Raw genomic sequence first — 19,481 nt, 5'->3', positions numbered from 1 at the left:
TAACTGTCCCAAAGTGTCATATGTCGCAGTCTGTCCAGTGTCCAGCCAGGCGCTATGATCTTAATCAAGCTCAACTTTCTGTACTAAGTTTTAATTCTCCATTAAAGCGCAGTGGTTTGAAAAGCCAAGATGTCGAATGTCACCTTTTACATTTCCAATCTTTTGGAAAAAATGACATCCACTGACAAAGACTTTCGGTAAGACTAAGTGTGTGTTGTATACGCATGACTAACTTAGTGTTAGCAGAAATAGGCCAATGACAAAGCAAAGGCCTGCAGTTTTTATATAAAGCTCAATCAACTTTTTATATCTGAATAACTTTCAGATTCTATGCCTTGAAACTCTTAACTGGATTAAACATTGACTTTTGTAACTAAAAACTAGCTGTTGTGGACATACTGAAAACAATGATTTGTTTGCATGGATTTTTAACTATTCTATATCAAACTTAAAGATTAAATTAATCAACATTAATGATAACTTCCTGCAGAATTTGGTTTCTAATTAGTTGTTCTCAAATTTTTATGCTACGTAAGCTTTTCAGATAGCAAATAAAGTACTGTGGTGCTACCTTAGTATTATTTACCATGGTAAAACCATTGCGATGTGGATTTGAAGTACATCAAAACTGATTTCTATCAGGTTTATGGCGGCCAATGACCTGATGATGGAGCTCCAGAAAGACTCAATCAAACTGGACGAGGAAAGCGAGAGGAAAGTTGTGGCGATGCTACTCAAACTTCTTGAGGACAAAAATGGAGAAGTGCAAAACTTGGCTGTCAAATGGTATTGTTTTCACTCAGACTTTCTTCCTTTTCAGTGATACAGTGGTCGTGATTATTTCTGGTTTGTGTAGTCTCGGTCCTTTGGTGGGAAAAGTGAAGGAGTGTCAGGTGGAGACGATGGTGGACACGCTTTGCTCCAACATGGTGTCCAACAAAGAGCAGCTGAGGGACATTTCCAGCATGGGCCTGAAGACCGTTATCGCTGAACTGCCACCGTCATCTACAGGTATCAAGGTGATTTAAGAGAAAAATCCATCTTTTTAAAGATCTTGTTAGTCTTAGTTGTTGTATTGTGTTGAAGGTGTGAGCCTCACAGTCAACGTCTGTAAGAAAATCACGTCCCAGTTGATTGGAGCCATGGGAATGCAAGGCGACGTGTCCATTCAGCTGGAGGCTTTGGATATTCTCTCCGACATGTTGGGCAGGTTAGTTAGCACGTCTTGCATGGAAGTGTTTATGATCATGATACATCTCAGAGACGTCTATTTGACATTAATCTGCTAGATTGTTTGCTCATCTGCAAAACGTCTATAGGATGTTTCTTATCAGATGTCAAATAGACATTTAGATGAATTTAAGATGTTTAGGATTTAGAATGGATGTAAAACTGACCTCTTAAAGACATCTATCAGATGTCAAATAGACGTTTAGCTGTATTTAAGATGTTTATATTTATAATGAATGTAAAACATCTTAAAGACGTCTATCAGATGTCAAATAGACATTAAGATGTATTTAAAATGTTTATGATTTAGAATGAATATAAAACTGACATCTTGAAGACATCTATCAGATGTCAAATAGACATTTAGAAGATGTATTGAAGATGTTTATATTTATAATGAATGTAAAACATCTTAAAGACGTCTATCCGATGTCAATCAGACATTAAGATGTATTTAAAGTGTTTATATTTAGAATAAATGTAAAACTGACATCTTAGAGACGTCTGTTAAGTTAAGTTGTTTATGATTCAAAATGACATCTTAAAGACGTTTATCAGATGTCAAATAGACATTTAGATGTATTCAAAATGTTTATGATTTATAATGAATGTAAAATTGACATCTTAAAGACATCTGTCAGATGTCAAATAGACATTTAGAAGATGTATTGAAGATGTTTATGTTTAGAATGAATGTAAAACTGACATCTTAAAGACATCTATCAGATGTCAAATAGATGTTTAGAAGATGTATTTAAGATGTTTATATTTATAATGAATGTAAAACATCTTAAAGACATCTATCAGATGTCAAATATACGTTTAGAAGATGTATTGAAGATGTTTATGTTTAGAATGAATGTAAAACTGACATCTTAAAGACATCTATCAGATGTCAAATAGATGTTTAGAAGATGTATTTAAGATGTTTATATTTATAATGAATGTAAAACATCTTAAAGACATCTGTCAGATGTCAAATAGACATTTAGAAGATGTATTGAAGATGTTTATGTTTAGAATGAATGTAAAACTGACATCTTAAAGACATCTATCAGATGTCAAATAGATGTTTAGAAGATGTATTTAAGATGTTTATATTTATAATGAATGTAAAACATCTTAAAGACGGCTATCAGATGTCAAATAGACATTTAGATGTATTTAAAATGTTTATGATTTATAATGAATGTAAAATTTACATCTTAAAGACATCTATCAGATGTCAAATAGATGTTTAGAAGATGAATTGAAGATGTTTATATTTAGAATGAATGTAAAACATCTTAAAGACATCTATCAGATGTCAAATAAACGTTTAGATGTATTTAAAATGTTTATGATTTAGAATTAATGCAAAACTGACATCTTAAAGATGTCTATTAGATGTCAAATAGACATTTAGATGTATTGAAGATGTTTATATTTAGAATGAATGTAAAACTGACATCTTAAAGACATCTATCAGATGTCAAATAGATGTTTAGAAGATGTATTTAAGATGTTTATATTTATAATGAATGTAAAACATCTTAAAGATGTCTATCAGATGTCAAATAGACATTTAGATGTATTTAAGATGTTTATGATTTAGAATTAATGCAAAACTGACATCTTAAAGACATCTATCAGATGTTAAATAGACATTTAGAAGATGTATTGAAAATGTTTGTATTTAGAATGAATGTAAAACTGACATCTTAGAGAATGTTTGTACACAGCAGATGAAGTGATCTTTAACAGACATCTTGCAGACGTACCTGTGCTATCTGGGATCAGTCTTATACATTATTTGACAGGTTGAGCACTGCTCTGGTGAGCTTCCATCAGTCGATTCTGACCAGCCTCCTCGCTCAGCTTACGAGTCCTCATATGGCTGTGAGGAAACGCTCTATAATTGCTCTGGGTCACCTGGTGCCCAGTTGTAGCCCGGCTTTGTTCACGCAGCTCACCGAACACCTCATGGGCGAACTGTCCCGCGGACCGCTCACCGCCAGCGTCCGTACCTACATCCAGTGCCTGGCCACGGTCAGCAGACGAGGAGGACACAGGATTGGTGAGCTGATTCAATATTTCTGCTAGAATTCTGTCTTTCGGCGTTGAGGGCCAAAGAGACTAACAGAATGTAATGAATCATAATAAGTACTAAAATGTCTTTTGGAGATTTTGAATATTACATGTACATTACATTTTGAATATGAAAGTGTAGTAATATTGAGTCTTATGATCTGAAGGTGAACACCTGCAAAAGATTGTGCCAATGGTGGTGAAATTTTGTAACGTGGAGGATGATGAGCTACGCGAGTTCTGCTTTCAAGCTTTTGAAGCTTTTGTTAGCAGGTAAAACTATTTCTATTTTATTTCTTTATTAATTGCTCAAAAACTTAAACTTGTTTTTTTATTTTTTTATTACATTATATTTTACAAGTATTTTAATATCTTGGTTTATTATTTTGGTTTAAATTGTAATATTTTGTCATTATTTTACATTTTAGAATTTTTTTTTTTTTTTTTTCTTTCTTTCTTTTTTTATGTTACTGTTGCTAATTACATTGTTTTGCCATTTTTTCAGCATTGTATAATATTTTTTTCTAGTATAATTTTTTTTTCTTCATTTTATATGTTAAATTATATCATAATATTTTATATGTGTATATGTGTCTGACTAACAGATGTCCAAAGGAAATGTCTCCTAACATACAAGCAATCATCAAGTTATGTTTGAAGTACATCACCTACGACCCCAATTACAACTACGATGCTGATGATGACGAGGATGACAGCATGGACATTGAGGACAAAGAGGATGAAGATCAAGGTGATTTTTTGACCATTATTATGCATCTTTAGGAGGAATAATTCCATCTTTAAACAAAAAAACAGTATTATGTTTTTGATTTTTTTTTTACAAATTATTAATAATTGTAAAGACAAATTCAAGTTTATCTATCTATAAGATGAGGCAGATGGCTGATGTAGTGCTGCCCACTCTGAGCATGTTTTTCACAGTCAGCACACTTGTGATCTATAGAGTCTGATGATGAATACAGTGATGATGATGACATGAGCTGGAAGGTGCGGCGTTCCTCTGTGAAATGTCTGGAGGCGATAATCAGCAGCCGCAGGGATCTGCTGGTGGAGCTTTATGGATCTGTAGGCCCAACGTTGGTGTCCCGTTTCAAAGAGCGTGAGGACAATGTTAAAACTGACATTTTCTCCGCCTTCGTGGCTTTGCTCAGACAGACCAGACGCCCTCATGGTCCCATTCTGGACACAGGGGCTAAAGAGGAGCCTGCAATTTCTCTCTTGAAGAAACAGGTACTAATGTTTGCAGGTTATCGACCCAACTTACATCTGGTGCATATCTCCTTAAAACTGCTCTGACCTGCTCTCACAGGTACCTACAGTTGTAAAAGCTTTACACCGACAGCTAAAGGAGAAAAGCATGAGATGTAGGCAAAGCTGCTTCAGTCTCCTGACAGAAATGGCCAATGTACTGCCTGGTCAACTGGGAGAACACATACCAGCCCTCATTCCAGGTCTGATTAAAAGAGATTTAGTATAAAATGCTATGCTAACACCCTGTTTACATTGTAAAAGAGCATCTGGACGTCAAAAGCCAGTAGAACGCATTATAACCAGTGATACTGTCTTAAATGGATGCAAAGCAATGAATTACCAATAGTAAACTGATGCCCCATTTGACTTCTGACATGAAGGACAAACTGATTTGGAGAGTTCACAAAACTATAGTCACACCCATTGTAAACATGGTGTCAAGTCACTATTCTGAAAAAGAACAGCTAACATGCTTACTTCAGATTGTCTATTGCTAAAGGACACTAAGGTCTAGTCAAAGATTTTCTTATCTTGCTCTAGTTTCAACAAGTACATCATAGTCTAGTCCAGGGGTCCTTAACTCTGATCCTCGAGATCCACTTTCCTGCAGAGTTTAGGTCCAACCCTAATCAAACACATCTGAACATGCCAATTAAGATCTTCAGGATTACTACAAAGTTTCAAGTACAGTAGGTGTGTTTAATCCAGGTTGGAGCAAAACTCTGCAGGAAAATGGATCTTGAGGTCTAGGGTTGATGAAGCCTGGTATAGTCCAAATTTGCCTTTGGACCTCTTGCATTTTGGACCAATTTGGTGGCATATTATTTCAGTGTATACATTCATTTCAGCTTTTATCTCTCTTTAGGTATTATTTACTCCTTGACAGACAAGTCAACCTCTTCAAATCTGAAAATTGATGCCCTTGCTTTCCTCAATGTTCTCTTAAGTAGCCACAACCCAGAGATCTTCCACCCACACATTAACGTCATCTTACCACCGGTCATCCAATGCGTGGAAGACCCGTTTTATAAGATCACATCTGAGGCCCTCCAAGTCACCCAGCAGATCGTCAAGCTCATGCGCCCACTGGACAAGCCCGTCTCTTTTGATGCCAAACCTTACATTAAGATTGTGTTTGCCTGCACCTTGAAGAGGTTAAAGGCGGCTGACATAGACCAAGAAGTGAAAGAGCGAGCCATTTTCTCCATGGGTCACATTTTGAGTCATTTTGGTGACCAGCTTGGTGCTGACCTGCAGCCCACCTTGCAGATATTTCTGGAAAGGCTTAAAAATGAAATCACCAGACTTGTCGCAGTGAAGACTTTGACCCTTGTTGCTTCCTCACCACTTAAAATCGACTTAAGACCCATTTTAACGGAGGGGATTCCAATTCTTGGATCCTTCTTACGGAAAAACCAGCGAGCCCTTAAGTTGAACACGATAACGGCCCTGAATGTTATGGTTACAAACTACAGTGACAGCTTCAAGCCGCCTTTGATAGACTCCATACTGAGTGAGGTACCTGCTTTGATTCAGGAGAGTGATATGCATATCTCACAAGTGGCAATAACGCTGATCACCTGTATGGCCAAAGTTTGCCCTTCCTCTTTGAGCAAGATTGGGGGGACAATTTTACCTGAAGTGCTTAACTTAGTCCATTCTCCACTGCTACAAGGAGGTGCTCTTAATTCCTTACTTGAGTTCTTCAAGGTTCTTGTAGCCACAAAGGCAAACAACATGGGTTACAGTGACCTTCTGAAAGCCTTGAGAGGGCCTTTCTATGATTCAAGGTCAGCTGACTCCATGTCCATGCATAAACAGTCCTACTACTCGGTGGCCAAGTGTGTAGCAGCCTTGTCAATGGCCGTTCCCAAAGAGGCTTCTGGAGTGGTCACCAACCTTATCCAGGATGTTAAGAACCCCAAATCTTCAGAGTCTGTGAGAATTCTCTCGTTGCTGTGCCTTGGGGAAATTGGACGTTTTATGAACTTCGAAGGGCAGAAGGAACTGAAGGGAGTCATAATGGAAGCCTTCGGATCTCCTAACGAGGAAGCCAAGTCTGCCGCATCTTTTGCTTTGGGAAACATTTGTGTCGGAAACCTGGGAGAGTACTTGCCATTCATGCTCAAGGAGATCGGAAGCCAGCCAAAGAGACAGTACCTACTTCTGCACTCCCTCAAGGAAATGATTAGCGCTCTGTCAGCCGAAAGTCTCAAGCCTCATGTCGAGAACATCTGGGATCTGCTGTTCAAACACTGTGAATGTGCAGAAGAGGGTACTCGCAATATAGTGGCCGAATGTTTGGGGAAACTCACACTGGTCAGTCCATCTGAACTCATACCAAGGCTAAAGAAACAACTGTCCTCAGGTAATAAGAGATTAAATGTTATATTGAACTTTGGTGATAATAGGCTAGTTTTAAACATATATACTTAAAATGCAGTTTTAACGTGAACAATTTGATAAACATAATTAGGCCGTACAAGCAAGTCAATATGTATTGTTCTTCCAGGGTCTCCTCTTTCCCGCAGCACGGTTGTAACTGCAGTGAAGTTCACTATTGTAGACCACCCCATGCCCATAGACTCACTCCTCAAAGGATGCATTGGTAAATTATATATATTTATTACATGTATATCAGTAAATGAATGACAGATACTGTCTTAAAACCTTGCACTAATGACGTAGTTTGTAATTCTACTATTAGGTGACTTCCTGAAAACACTCCAAGACCCTGACCTCAATGTCCGGCGGGTGGCTTTAGTCATGTTCAATTCAGCCGCCCACAACAAACCCTCCCTGATCCGTGGACTTCTGACATCACTTCTCCCACACCTATATAAAGAGACCCAGATCAGAAAAGACCTTGTTAGAGAGGTACAAACTATGAATGTTAAAAACATGTGGAAACTGGCATATAAAACAATGTGTACAATTTGGAAAATACTATTACTATTAAAGCCTGTAAAAGAAATGCAAATTATATGCCGAGTTTAATTCTGTGTTGTGATTTTTTCACATTTCGGCATGTTAAATCACATCTCAGGTTGAGATGGGCCCCTTCAAGCACACAGTAGATGATGGTCTGGACGTCCGTAAGGCGGCGTTTGAATGCATGTATACTCTGCTGGACAGCTGCATGGACTGTTTGGACATTTTTGAGTTTCTGAACCATGTTGAAGAAGGCCTGAAAGATCACTATGACATTAAAGTAAGTGTATTTTCAGTGATTTAGCAGTCGAATGCATTGCTTTATGCTTAAACGTTGTCCGTTACATGTGTTTTCCCTTTTAAGATGCTCACGATTCTGTTTTTCTTTTTTAGATGCTGACCTTCATTATGCTCGCCAGACTTTCTAAACTCTGTCCTGCCGCTGTAGTACAAAGACTGGACAGATTAGTGGAACCACTGAAAGCTACTTGCACTACTAAAGTAAGGTTTAACATGACAGCAGTTTGTAATGTTGCCTTATATAGTTGTCAGTAAACAATTATCTTTTTTTGAATACAAAGGTAAAAGCCGGTTCAGTGAAGCAAGAGTTTGAGAAACAGGAAGAGCTGAGGCGCTCTGCCATGCGTGCAGTCGCCGCCCTGCTGTCCATCAGCGAGGTGGAAAAGAGCCCTGCTATGGCAGACTTTGCCAATCAGATCAGAAGCAACACAGAGATGGCCACCATCTTTGAGAGCCTGCAAGGAGACCCCTTAACAGGGGTTGTGGAATCGATGGACACCAGTTAGGACCCTCAACTGCAGTTTATAGTTTGTGCAGAGATGGCAAAAGTACACCCATCCTTCACTCCAGTAGTACAGATACTGCAGTATCTGACTACACTTTTTCACTCAAGTTAAAATTATAGAAGTATATGCTCCGACATGTACTTTAGTAAAAAAGTAGCCATTACCACTAAACGTGTTAGTGTCACGCTGGTAACTGGAACACACATATTAATAGAATACAAAAGAAATTACAATTCAGATATTGTTAGCTAATGGATGAATCCAGGCTGATCAACCACCATGCAGAAAACAAGCAGAGAAAAGACCAGAAAAGAACTCTATTTGATTTGAAAATGGCTAAATTTAGGTGAGCTCTATTGGAAGTTATATTTAAAAAATGCAAAGACAATTAGAGTGCAAGCACACTTTACTCTTGTTTACCCTCTGTAATTATAAATCATTAGAAATATCCAAGGTTTTATTATAAAACCTTATAATATAAAAGTGTCACCGTAATTTTTTTATTTTTTTATCAGGAAATCGTATCCATCCGAGATGAAAACTCCAAAATGCATATCCAGCGCAATTTAACAAATCACCTTTCAAGGATAAAGGACTTTTATAAAAAGAATATGTTCGCCCAAGATTAAAAATGTGCAAGACATCTTGGAATGGCTTATTGTGATTACAATCTTTTAAAAAACACACGGGGTGAGTCTTCTTTTCAATGCATATCTAAAAACGAAACAAAAAACTGTATTCTCTACACTGTAGAAAAACGTATGGATATGGATGTTAACTTCCAATTTCTTTTAGAGAAATTTGTATTTTTTTCTTATTTTACCTAATGAAACAATAAACAAACAAATTTGGACATTATGGCTTTTCTGTGTTCTTCAAAACATCTCGTGTATTTTTATAAAAATAAAAGTATATTCATAACAGTGTTAATCCGCTTAGCCTTAGTTTGTGGTTGCAGAACCTGCAATGGACTAGCTTTGTTAAAAATAAAAAAAATTAAATCTTGAATCACGTTATTACAGAACCTGCATCTTCCAGGGCAGGGGTTTCCAACCCTGTTCCTGGAGCCCAACCATCAGAGCACATTTTGCATGTCTCCTTAAACACATCTGATTCAGGTCATCAGCTCATTGGTCGTCTCCAAGACCTGGGCTGCATCCAAAATAACATACTTACTAACTATATACACTCACTATGATCTGACAATGACCAAAAACTGCTTTCAAACGGGCTTCTGGTTCTCAAACGGATAATGTTGCCTCCTGGAGCAGACAGTTACTAGACAATAAAGACAAGACTAGTCTCACTTTTTTCCCATTTTATTGAAAATACAACAAGACAACCAGATTATTCGTTCTCCTCGCTGCGGAGTCTGGCGTTGGGGTTTGTAACCTTAATGGCCAACTGAGCGGCCCTCTCTACAATGAGCTTCCTGTTCTTTGAAGACACATTGTGGGCGATCTCTGCACAATGGGACCTACAGAAAAAAAAAAAAAGATAAGATGATCACACATTCTTCTTATTTTAAAAACCATTTCAAATGCAGCATTCATCACTGACACTCAAGTCCACACAACCTAGTTTTATTCATAAGAGGAGACCCAAATACAAGCACTAGTCACTTGTTGCAGATTATCTTCCACCTGCTGGCTATGGAAAGAGCTAGAGGTGGAATGGGCATTTCCTCCGCCATGATATTTCTCCGGATTCAACACCTGAGATGAATACGGGCAATTCAGCAGGTATGATCGGAGAGATACACAGTCCAAACCACTTTAAACAAATACAATCTACTAGTTACATATCACCAAAACCACAACAAACACATTAAAACATTCAAAGAATTAATATATGTAATGGGAAACACTTACATTGGATTAAATTGGCAATAGATTAAAAAAACCTTACTTGTTGCTCATCATGAGGACTTCAAGTTCCTTGATATTGTGGACCAAGAACTTCCTGAATCCAGAGGGCAGCATGTGTTTGGTCTTCTTGTTACTCCCATAACCGATGTTGGGCATCAGCATCTGACCCTTGAAGCGTCTGCGCACTCTGTTGTCAATACCTCTGGGCTTCCTCCAGTTTTTCTACAGAGAGTGTTCACATTAGATCAAGGATGTGAAGTGAAGGCTAAATTCACATGGAGTTCTCCATTAGGTTTAAAAGAATACTGAACTACTTTAGTTGATCTCTTAACATGAATAAATGTGGGCAGTGCATTTGAAAAACATACAAAATGTAGTGCTTTTCTTCCTATTTATTACACATCCGGGTTAAAATGATCAAAAGAAAACGTTTAATAAATCAATTATTCACAAGATCTACTGCATGCACTTTAACACACAGCATACCAGCATCTGTGGCTGTTTCACAGCAATTAACATTTTTTTAATGTATTTTTTGCTTAATATTGTATGTAGTTTAACTGCTATAAACATTCTTCTATGTGGGTCCCCTTGGAAAGGCTTATTCAGATAAGCATTTCATGCCAACACTGACTAGAAGTCTACACTTCGTAACAACCCTATGATTTTTATTCCTGCAACTTTTCTAAGCCTAGAAAGAGAGAAACCAGGACTGCATGCTCCAGGATACTCCAGGCTCCCCACCTTGATCTTGACATAGCGGTCGGACTGATGTCTGATGAACTTCTTGGTCCTCTTCTTGAGGATTTTAGGTCTGGTGAGGGGTCGGAGTTGAACCATGATGCCTACCGAGTCAACATGCAGAAATGAATGAGACACTGCGTTCAAAAACACAGGTACACAACACAAATACCAAACTAAATACAATAAATCCTTCTATTTGACAAATGACATGCAACTATGACTAAATCGTTTTACTTTAGCATGTATGTTAGTAACATTAGCTAGCTGTAAACTCTTCTCCAAGACCTATGATGTTAATAAGAACAAAAACTACAAGCGTGCAATAAACTAACGTTATAAGCTTGGCGCATAAATCTGAAGTTTACACAATACACGGCGCAACACACACAATACATGTAACCAGCACTGAACACAGCATATTAGACTGAGCGTCTCAATCATTTAATTGTTAGATTAAAATGCCTCTGTTGACATGTTAAAGCGAGCAGAGCAGTATTATATTCGATCTCGTGCCCGCGGTGTGTCACGCGCATCACAGCCCTGTTCGCCGTGTACAAACCCCGAGTGTTGTTTCATGTAAATATCTCCTGCTCTGTCGCTCCACGAGACACAATATAAGCGCGTGTGAACACAGTGGACGCTACTGCAGCGCTGCACACTGAGGATCGCTCATCTTAATCACAATCTAAAAGGATGAATTGAGATTTTGATGCGCTCACCGTTCGGCCTGCCTCTACCGAAGACAGTCCTGGAGAAGAGAAGGAAGTGACGCAGCGACGCCCCGCAAAGGACATCGGGAGCGGAAGTCGCTCCTGCTCTGAAATGTGGCCGTGCACAACATGTGTTAAACTGATTTTTATTTTATTTTTTACATTTACGTTGCGTCTTATGCACAGGCATATAACTAATATAGCAAAACAGTTAAATTGATTAAATGTTATTTAAATTATTACGTTAGAACTGTAGTGTATTTTTTTTGTCTGCCATGGATCTGAGGAATCACACAGTCTCGGGGTTTTGTTTCAAGAAGATAGACTTTATTTCTTTTACTGTCTATGTTTATTTCAGAGAGAAACAAAGCCGAGATGTTCTCTGCAAGAAGATCTCCCGAATGTTCAGTGGCATCCCATTATATACCCTATACAGGGCGTTTCAAATACTCAGACTTTTCGATATGCTTAAAATTTTAATACCTCCCTAGAGACTTGCTATGGTAAAAAAAAAAAAAAAAAAAAAGGCCCATTGCATGTTTCAGACATAGGCACATTCCTTTCACACAAAGGCTATATGATTGTAATGGAATAAGGAATAAGAGAATAAGAATGGAATCTTATTAATAAAAATCTTCCACAGAACCGCTTATCAATAATAGATCTATTAGGACAGTGGTTAAAACATATATAAAAATATTTTCTAGAACATGTCTTCAAGCTTTCAGAGTATATATATATATATATATATATATATATATATATATATATATAGACAAACAACACTTTCTCCCCTTTTTAGCATTTTTCTTTCTAAATTTGTGCTTTCATTCCTAGTTAGCTATAGGCTACTATAAGTGTGTATTTAGCATTTATTTTTTAGTTTATGTATATTTATAGCAATATTGGCAATATATATATACATATATATATATATATATATATATATATATATATATATATATATATATATATATATATATATATATATATACATATATATATATATATATATATGTATATATATATATATATATATATATATATTGGTCAGCCGATATTGGGTTTTTGACAGCCGTTGCTGATGCCGATATCTTGAAAATCGGTGCCGATATGAATCTGATATAATTTTTTTATTAATATTTAAGAAATTTGAAATCATTTGACAATGGATTTAAAAAAAAATAATGCGTCAAATAGACATACTTTAGATGACAAAGTATTTTTCAAAAATACATAAATATTTAATACAAATTTAATTAAAAGGGAAGTAAATACTGTAACCAACGGAACGGGACACTCAGTATTCTGGGAAGTTTGTGTGCACTGGAAATCATATTTTTCAAATAAAGCAAGGGTAACACTTATTTAACATAAAGCACACAGAGAAAATAACATGAATATGACGGTGGGAAAATGCATAGAGCTCAGCATAATTTGAAACATATATACAGTACAGACCAAAAGTTTGGAAACATTACTATTTTTAATGTTTTTGCATTTATTTGATCAAAAATACAGAAACAAATATAATATTGTGATATATTATTACAATTTAAAATAATTGAACTGAACAGTTGATGTTGTTATCATGCTAAACCTGAAAGACGATAGTTTCTCAAGTCGACTTTTTCTATTTAAATTCCTCAGTTTAACCCTTGAAGGTAACTGTAAAAACACCACATGCTGATATATATGCAAATTATCTGCTCAAACTCCAAATGCAAGGTTTGTATCTATCTATTTCTGATTTTAAATACACAGCTTAGGGAATGCACTATTGAAGTGAATGTGTTTGTACTGATGTGATCTGGTGAAATCCTCTCAGGTTACACTCCTCCTTCCGTTAACTCTCACTTCTCACAAAACGAAAGTTCACAACTCGCTAGCAAGGATGGACAGGACGCATCTGTTGAGGTATGTTTGACAAAATTATGAAGAATTAATCAAATTATGGATTAATATAATTGGAATTATGAAGCGAAGCCCTCTAGAAACAGCACGAATGCTGATTTAAATTGAGAATCGCAATTTCTGTCAAAACACATAAACGCGACAGCGTGTTTTATCTCGGAAAACACGATAAAAGATGACGAACTAAGGCTTCAGTCGCTAAATAAGGACTTGTCACGTGCAATGAGGCACTTTCTTTCTTTCTTATAGCATCTTATTTCGAAGCGTCGTTGTATAATAATCTAATGACAATATAAATGTTTTGTTTTTGTAATAGTGACCAGGATGAAGCCCACTGTGGTCCATCGTGTCCAGCTGGATCTTATGCAGGTAATCATAGTTATTAAAAAAAAATGCACTTAAATCACTTAACCTTCGTGCAGGAGCACTGTGAAGTCAAAAGGCCTGCAAGTAAATACTCAAACAGAAAACTTAGACTCGAATAATGAAGTGCACTTTTAAAAAAAAGCAGCAAAAAGCTGAACTCAGCATGAACAGCTGCTGAGAAATGAGTAGTTAGTATGTTGAAATGAATGTGTGCTATACGTGATGCAGATCCGAACACAACGCCGAATGCCGGGCCCACGGCTCCTCCTGCAGATGTGATGCCCGTCGTTCCTGGATATGAGCGTTTGGGGCCTAATGGTGAGCACCGTTTCTGTAGCTTCAGCTGAAACCGAGAGCAAAATGCTGGCACTGAACGAGACAGTGAATGTTGTATTGCATCCACAGTTATTCCACCGGCAGATTTTGGTGCGGTTCAACCACAAGCCCCGTCCAGAGCTCCAGAGAGACGCTTCGAGTAAGAACCCAGCACTTACACAATAAAACGATTCATGATATCAGATTAAAGCAGACTGAGATCCTCAACCATTTTTGGGCTCTATCTTGGTGCATAATGGCTAAAATGCTTCATTAAGTGGAAAATATAAAGACATTTTTCCATTTATGATTTCCCCTGATGAATAACCTATAATCACCCATATCCTTTGTCTAGTCTCTTTCAATTGGTCATGTCATTTTTTTTCTTCCTGCCTTGCCTAACTGGTATTCTTGAGGCAATTCTGGATTTATTTATGAGTTCCACCCTGTTTCTGAGTCATTTAACAATAGACTCGTGAATGCTTTGGTGTTGTGCAACAAATACTCGTAATTTAAAATGTGCAGGGAATCTAAATGCAGCTTAACCTGGTAACAGAAAGAAGAAACCTCAATCACCAGCCAATGGGCAAAACTAACCACCCCTCTCATTTGCATATCGGAATAGGTAATAAAAATGTAAATAAATAAAAAAGAACAGCTCTTTAACAGCTATTTAAGGATAAATACATTTTCGAAATTATTATTATTATTTATAATTTAATGAATGCATTGGTAAATAAAAAAAGAAATATTTTTATAACAAAAAGCTTTGAAAACAAAAATATTTCCATCTATATTTTTATGTATCTATAATTTATTTTGTGCAGCATACACTTTGGTGTTATTTTAGTAGCACTGATGCATTATTTTAATTTTAGGTTTTATTTTTATATGTTCTGTTTTAATTTAATACTAAAAATGTGTAATTTTAGTATAATTTATTTTAATTATTATATATATTATACTTTCTCAATATATAATATAGATTATATTATACATAATTATTATTATTATTATATAATTATTATTATTTTTAATTTGTCTATAGTTTTTATGAAGTCTTATATTTATTTTTTGATGTTTAGTACTAAGGTTAATCTTTATTTTTCAAATAATGGAAATGTTCTGTACACATTTCCAATTTAATTTGCTACAATGGTTGACTGTAAATGACTGGTTATAAGTTTGCGAACCCAGCTGAAGTTCACGTGTCATGTCCTCAGCATTCCTGCGATCACTGAAGAACTGGCTCACGAGGCCTTCATAAAATACACCAGCAGCAGATGCTGTTACAGCTCGAAACCAGCCAGAGAGATGGTGTTCACAGACCTGCAGTCGCTCAACACATATCGGGTCGGCAGCAACATTCACATCCAGCTGTATACAGTCTATGGCAGCCATGCTCACATTTAACACTGATATCTGTTTCTCCTAACAGTACCGACTGGAGACTTTTACTGAGTCCAGAACAACAGAATGGGACAGTGAACCATACAATGGTGTATAAAGTCATTCTAAACCAGAGAAATTTCTATGTAATTCTAAATGATATGTTTAGATATGTCCCTCCCTTCTTTTATCAGGTCAGGTGGTGGATGGTCACGGAGTGGCTCCTGCTCCGTGGAGCATCCCAGTGCCCATCCCTTCACTTTTCCAAGACTGCAAGAAATCCATCCGCGTTCCTCACACATCCACTGTCAAAGTAAACGTTGTTTTCAGGTTTGCATTCATCAAGTTCACAGAAAAAGTCCTCTTGGTTGATTTAGTTGTTGATTCAAAACACAGGGCTGTCATTCGTGCCTGAATCTGGGTAGATCTGCTTGCAGTAGATGCGTGAATTCCGGCAGAGTAAGTAGCGTACGACGATCAGACGTCATTTTGTAATATCTGTGGTTTCATTACAACGATTGTGTTGTTACAGACTCGATGTGGATCCTGCAGTGGCATGGGTCGAACTTCCCCCGAGCAGCGCTGTAATATGTGTCACGGCTCTGGCATGATCAGGTACGGAGTCAACCCTCTGATTAGAAAATTGGATTTATTTAGTAGAATTAGTTTCAGAAATATCTTATTATGTGCACAATTAAAATTTCAACAAAAACTGCCGAAATTGTTCTATAATGCAGGATGTTTTGAAGCTTGTTTTTTATTGGAGGAGATGTTTTAAGTGATGGTAATGATGATAATACTTCACAGTTGGGTTTAAATTAAAGTTATCTTGCTTCATGGACTTCATATTTAACCGTCATGTAAAATAAAGTTTTAGTCATCATCTAGCTGCTTAGTATTGCAAGAAAAATTTGAAAAATTGAAAAAAAAAAAAAAAAAAACAAGAATTAAAGATGCTTAATTTCAGAAATGTTTGATGTAAGAACAGAAATAAAATATGGGAGAGAAAACGTCTCCCTCCTTTTTGCTAAATTGACTTAAATACTTATTATAAAGTCAATAATGATGCATAAATTAAGTGCACTTCTTTTTATTTTATTATTAAACTAAAATGTGTTGCCCATTATTCATACATTCTTAAATGAACATTCACATAGGGTGCTACTAGCAGTGATTCCTCAAAAATGGATTTGTACATGTAGTATCCAAAATAGACGGTTCAGATGCCAATATGATTAATATAGAGTTTTAGTGGAAGAATAAACCATTTCTTCAATACGCAAATCTGCCTTTACTGTCTTTATTTCTTTCCTTATTTTTTTACTTTCATTTGTCTCATAATTCTTTTCTTTGTTTTTTTTACTCGACTGCGGAAATGGTATCCCATTAGTCTGTTCTAGCTTGGCAACCACCTAAACCATCCCAGAATCGTGGCTGTTGGTTTTGTGCAGGTCACATTATCCTCAGAAAAAGTAAGAGTACAGCACTCATTGGGTTCTCTGTATCTCAGGTGTCATTCCTGTGGAGGAGCCGGTTCAATCACCTGCACAACTTGCAACGGGCAAGGAAAGCTCCTCTGCTTCATCACACTTCAAATCACATGGTGAGAAGTCAATGGTTAACACCCATTTTCACCACCCACTTTCACAGGTTCACGGTTTATTAACCGTGTTTCTCTTATCTTCTCAGGAAGAACAACATTTATTTGGCTGTGATTGACAAGGGTTCGGGATTCCCGGTTAAACTTCTTGATCAAATTACTGGAGAGAAGCTTCTTACTGATATGGCTCCAGCGGTGAGCAAAACATCATGGGGATCACAATGCCTTTGTTATTTAATGGGTTCATAACATAATACATTTCCCGTTATTTGACAACTATGGAAACATATTGAACTCAAAAGCAGTCCATTTCTTGAAACCAAATGTATTGATTGAGAAACTTGGTCTGCTGTGTAGCACCTACAGCTCTGCATTTCTACCTAAATGAAGCCAATATTTCTCAGTGGCCTTTTACTATCAAAAGATCTCTGATTATTTCAGTCTAAGCAGCGTATTTCAAACAACTGGCGATGACACTGAAGTTTTGACTCATTACTGCAGGTTTATCCAGTTGTCAGTTTCCCAGACAGCTCCATAAACGCAACGTCTGACAGTGCTGTGAAGGAACACCTTGCTCAGTTCGCCACCACTTGCCGTATTCTGCAACAGGTATAAAAACAAATCAAACACTTCTTCTGATGAAACCCCAGAAACCTGCGCTTGTGTCTTTAAATCCACATCTCAGCGTCCCATTCTTCTGGGAATTGATTAAATGAGTTCTTCATGTTGGCTCAGTCCCGTGGAAACCAGATTATAGCTTGTCAGAAAGCCCATAAATTCACACAAGTTCATACAAACAAGACACAAATGTTGACAAGAAACATAATCAACTCTCATGTCTCATGTCACATAAAATTCACAGTAAATTCTAGAAAAACGCTTTCAAGTGGTTTGGCTTTGTCTTTTATTATTATTTCTCTAAAGGTTTCAGAAATGTTATATGTCAAGAGTAACTGATGAAGAAAATGTTATATTGTATGGAGACAGAGCATGTTCTGACCCTGTGTTTGATTTTGCAGAGGCAGACCATTGAGCTAATTCCCATCACGCGAGTGCATTACGTCTGGAATGAGAAAACCCACATTTATTTTGTATATGGAACCGAACACAAAGTCTTCACAAAGGACTATCCTGCCAAATGCTGCTGTTGCTCCATCCTTTAGACTGCTGTATAATGCCTGTGCTGCCACTGATTTCTGTTAAACCTATATGTTCTTTATATTATTGGTGAAACATCTTTGGCATTTTTACAAAGAAACTATAAGAAAATTGAAAAAAGATGGAACGTAGAATATCTAGATGTAGTTAGAGCATATAAGGCATCTGCATTTCACTTTATCTGTATTTCCCAAAATCAAATGAAAAAAAAAAAAAATTACTGTAAACTTTCGGAATGTAATATTTAAAGTACAGAAGCTTGTTTCTACCACGGGATAAAAAAATTGTGACGTTTTCGAATTTGGAAAAATTTTTCTCGCAATTTATATTTTTATTGTTTATATCTCACAGTTCTGTCCTTTTTTGCAATTTTTTTTAAAAAAGTCAGAAATTTGAGGTAGAAGGTCTGAAATGCAAGACAAACTCGCAATTCTTATTTTTCTTGTTTTTTCCATGTTAACTCGCAACTGCGAGAAATAAACTTGTAATCTTCTGATCTGAGGAACGTTGGAACTGTAAGATATAAAACTGCAATTGCAAGAAAAAAAATTAATTGTGAGATAAAAATTCACACTTAACTTTAATTTTCTCTTTTCTGGTGGAAGCAAAAAATAAATAATTGAAAAATGTGAACTCGTAGATGTAGAATCGCAATTTAAAAGAGTCTGAATTTTGAGATTAAAAAGATGCATATATGCATATATATATATATATATTTTTTTTTTTTCTTCTTCTTCTTTGAATTTGGGTAAAATATTATGTTACAGTAGGGCTATTGTTTTTTGTTGTGTCATACTTACATTTCACGTCTGCTCATAAAAAAAAACACTTAATATAATTGTTGTTGATTTTAAAGTTGTTAGAGACAATTATGACAGTCTATGTATTACAAAAAAAAAAAAAAAGTGAAGTGCATTACATAAATTTTTCAATAAGTTTTGTATACAGTTTTACCTAGGCTTTAAAACCGTATTTTTTTTTCTTTCTGATGTAGTTCCAGAGCGTATCCTACAAGTTTTCACAAATGCGTTTTATTTTAGAGTGTACTGTGCCTTTAAGGATTCTGCAGTTCGTGAGTTTATTCCAAAGACTGTATAATGATATAATTGTT

The 19,481-nt window shown here is 36.3% G+C and overlaps 3 protein-coding genes across 6 annotated transcripts; 2 read left to right on the top strand and 1 right to left on the bottom strand.

Moving 5' to 3' along the window:
• The first annotated feature begins 26 nt into the window (after positions 1 to 26).
• On the top strand, positions 27 to 9,159 carry cand2 (cullin-associated and neddylation-dissociated 2 (putative)). Of its 2 annotated transcripts, none has more exons than XM_052538443.1 (15): positions 27 to 197; positions 643 to 786; positions 857 to 1,011; positions 1,087 to 1,210; positions 3,030 to 3,286; positions 3,465 to 3,570; positions 3,903 to 4,048; positions 4,262 to 4,548; positions 4,628 to 4,769; positions 5,435 to 6,937; positions 7,082 to 7,177; positions 7,277 to 7,446; positions 7,616 to 7,780; positions 7,894 to 7,997; positions 8,078 to 9,159. In XM_052538443.1, exons 1-15 carry the CDS (start codon positions 130 to 132, stop codon positions 8,304 to 8,306), a joined length of 3,696 nt encoding a protein of 1,231 aa, XP_052394403.1. In that variant the 5' UTR covers positions 27 to 129; the 3' UTR covers positions 8,307 to 9,159. The 2 variants fall into 2 exon arrangements, with proteins under 2 accessions (XP_052394403.1, XP_052394402.1); XM_052538442.1 differs by having other exon boundaries at positions 7,894 to 8,001; positions 8,082 to 9,159.
• Positions 9,160 to 9,609: 450 nt separating this feature from the next.
• rpl32 (ribosomal protein L32) lies at positions 9,610 to 11,732 on the bottom strand. 2 transcript variants are annotated; one of them, XM_052538451.1, is made up of 4 exons: positions 11,638 to 11,732; positions 10,919 to 11,019; positions 10,215 to 10,396; positions 9,610 to 9,783 (listed from the first exon to the last, which is right to left on the bottom strand). In XM_052538451.1, the coding sequence occupies exons 2-4, from the start codon at positions 11,012 to 11,014 to the stop codon at positions 9,654 to 9,656; spliced, it is 408 nt and encodes a 135-aa protein (XP_052394411.1). In that variant the 5' UTR covers positions 11,015 to 11,019; positions 11,638 to 11,732; the 3' UTR covers positions 9,610 to 9,653. The 2 variants fall into 2 exon arrangements, with proteins under 2 accessions (XP_052394411.1, XP_052394412.1); XM_052538452.1 differs by having other exon boundaries at positions 11,478 to 11,647.
• Positions 11,733 to 13,439: 1,707 nt separating this feature from the next.
• Positions 13,440 to 18,741, top strand: ssuh2.2 (ssu-2 homolog, tandem duplicate 2). 2 transcript variants are annotated; one of them, XM_052538438.1, is made up of 13 exons: positions 13,440 to 13,545; positions 13,859 to 13,911; positions 14,137 to 14,226; positions 14,314 to 14,383; positions 15,447 to 15,576; positions 15,662 to 15,722; positions 15,807 to 15,925; positions 16,009 to 16,071; positions 16,145 to 16,227; positions 17,123 to 17,215; positions 17,302 to 17,407; positions 17,714 to 17,821; positions 18,232 to 18,741. In XM_052538438.1, exons 1-13 carry the CDS (start codon positions 13,523 to 13,525, stop codon positions 18,373 to 18,375), a joined length of 1,143 nt encoding a protein of 380 aa, XP_052394398.1. In that variant the 5' UTR covers positions 13,440 to 13,522; the 3' UTR covers positions 18,376 to 18,741. The 2 variants fall into 2 exon arrangements, with proteins under 2 accessions (XP_052394398.1, XP_052394397.1); XM_052538437.1 differs by having other exon boundaries at positions 13,470 to 13,545; positions 13,859 to 13,913; positions 14,130 to 14,226.
• The last annotated feature ends 740 nt before the right edge of the window (positions 18,742 to 19,481 follow it).

Source organism: Carassius gibelio, chromosome A22, assembly GCF_023724105.1.
Source record: "Carassius gibelio isolate Cgi1373 ecotype wild population from Czech Republic chromosome A22, carGib1.2-hapl.c, whole genome shotgun sequence".
Taxonomy (NCBI): domain Eukaryota; kingdom Metazoa; phylum Chordata; class Actinopteri; order Cypriniformes; family Cyprinidae; genus Carassius; species Carassius gibelio.
Note: the sequence above shows the minus strand (reverse complement) of the source record. Positions and strands in the feature narration are given on the sequence as shown.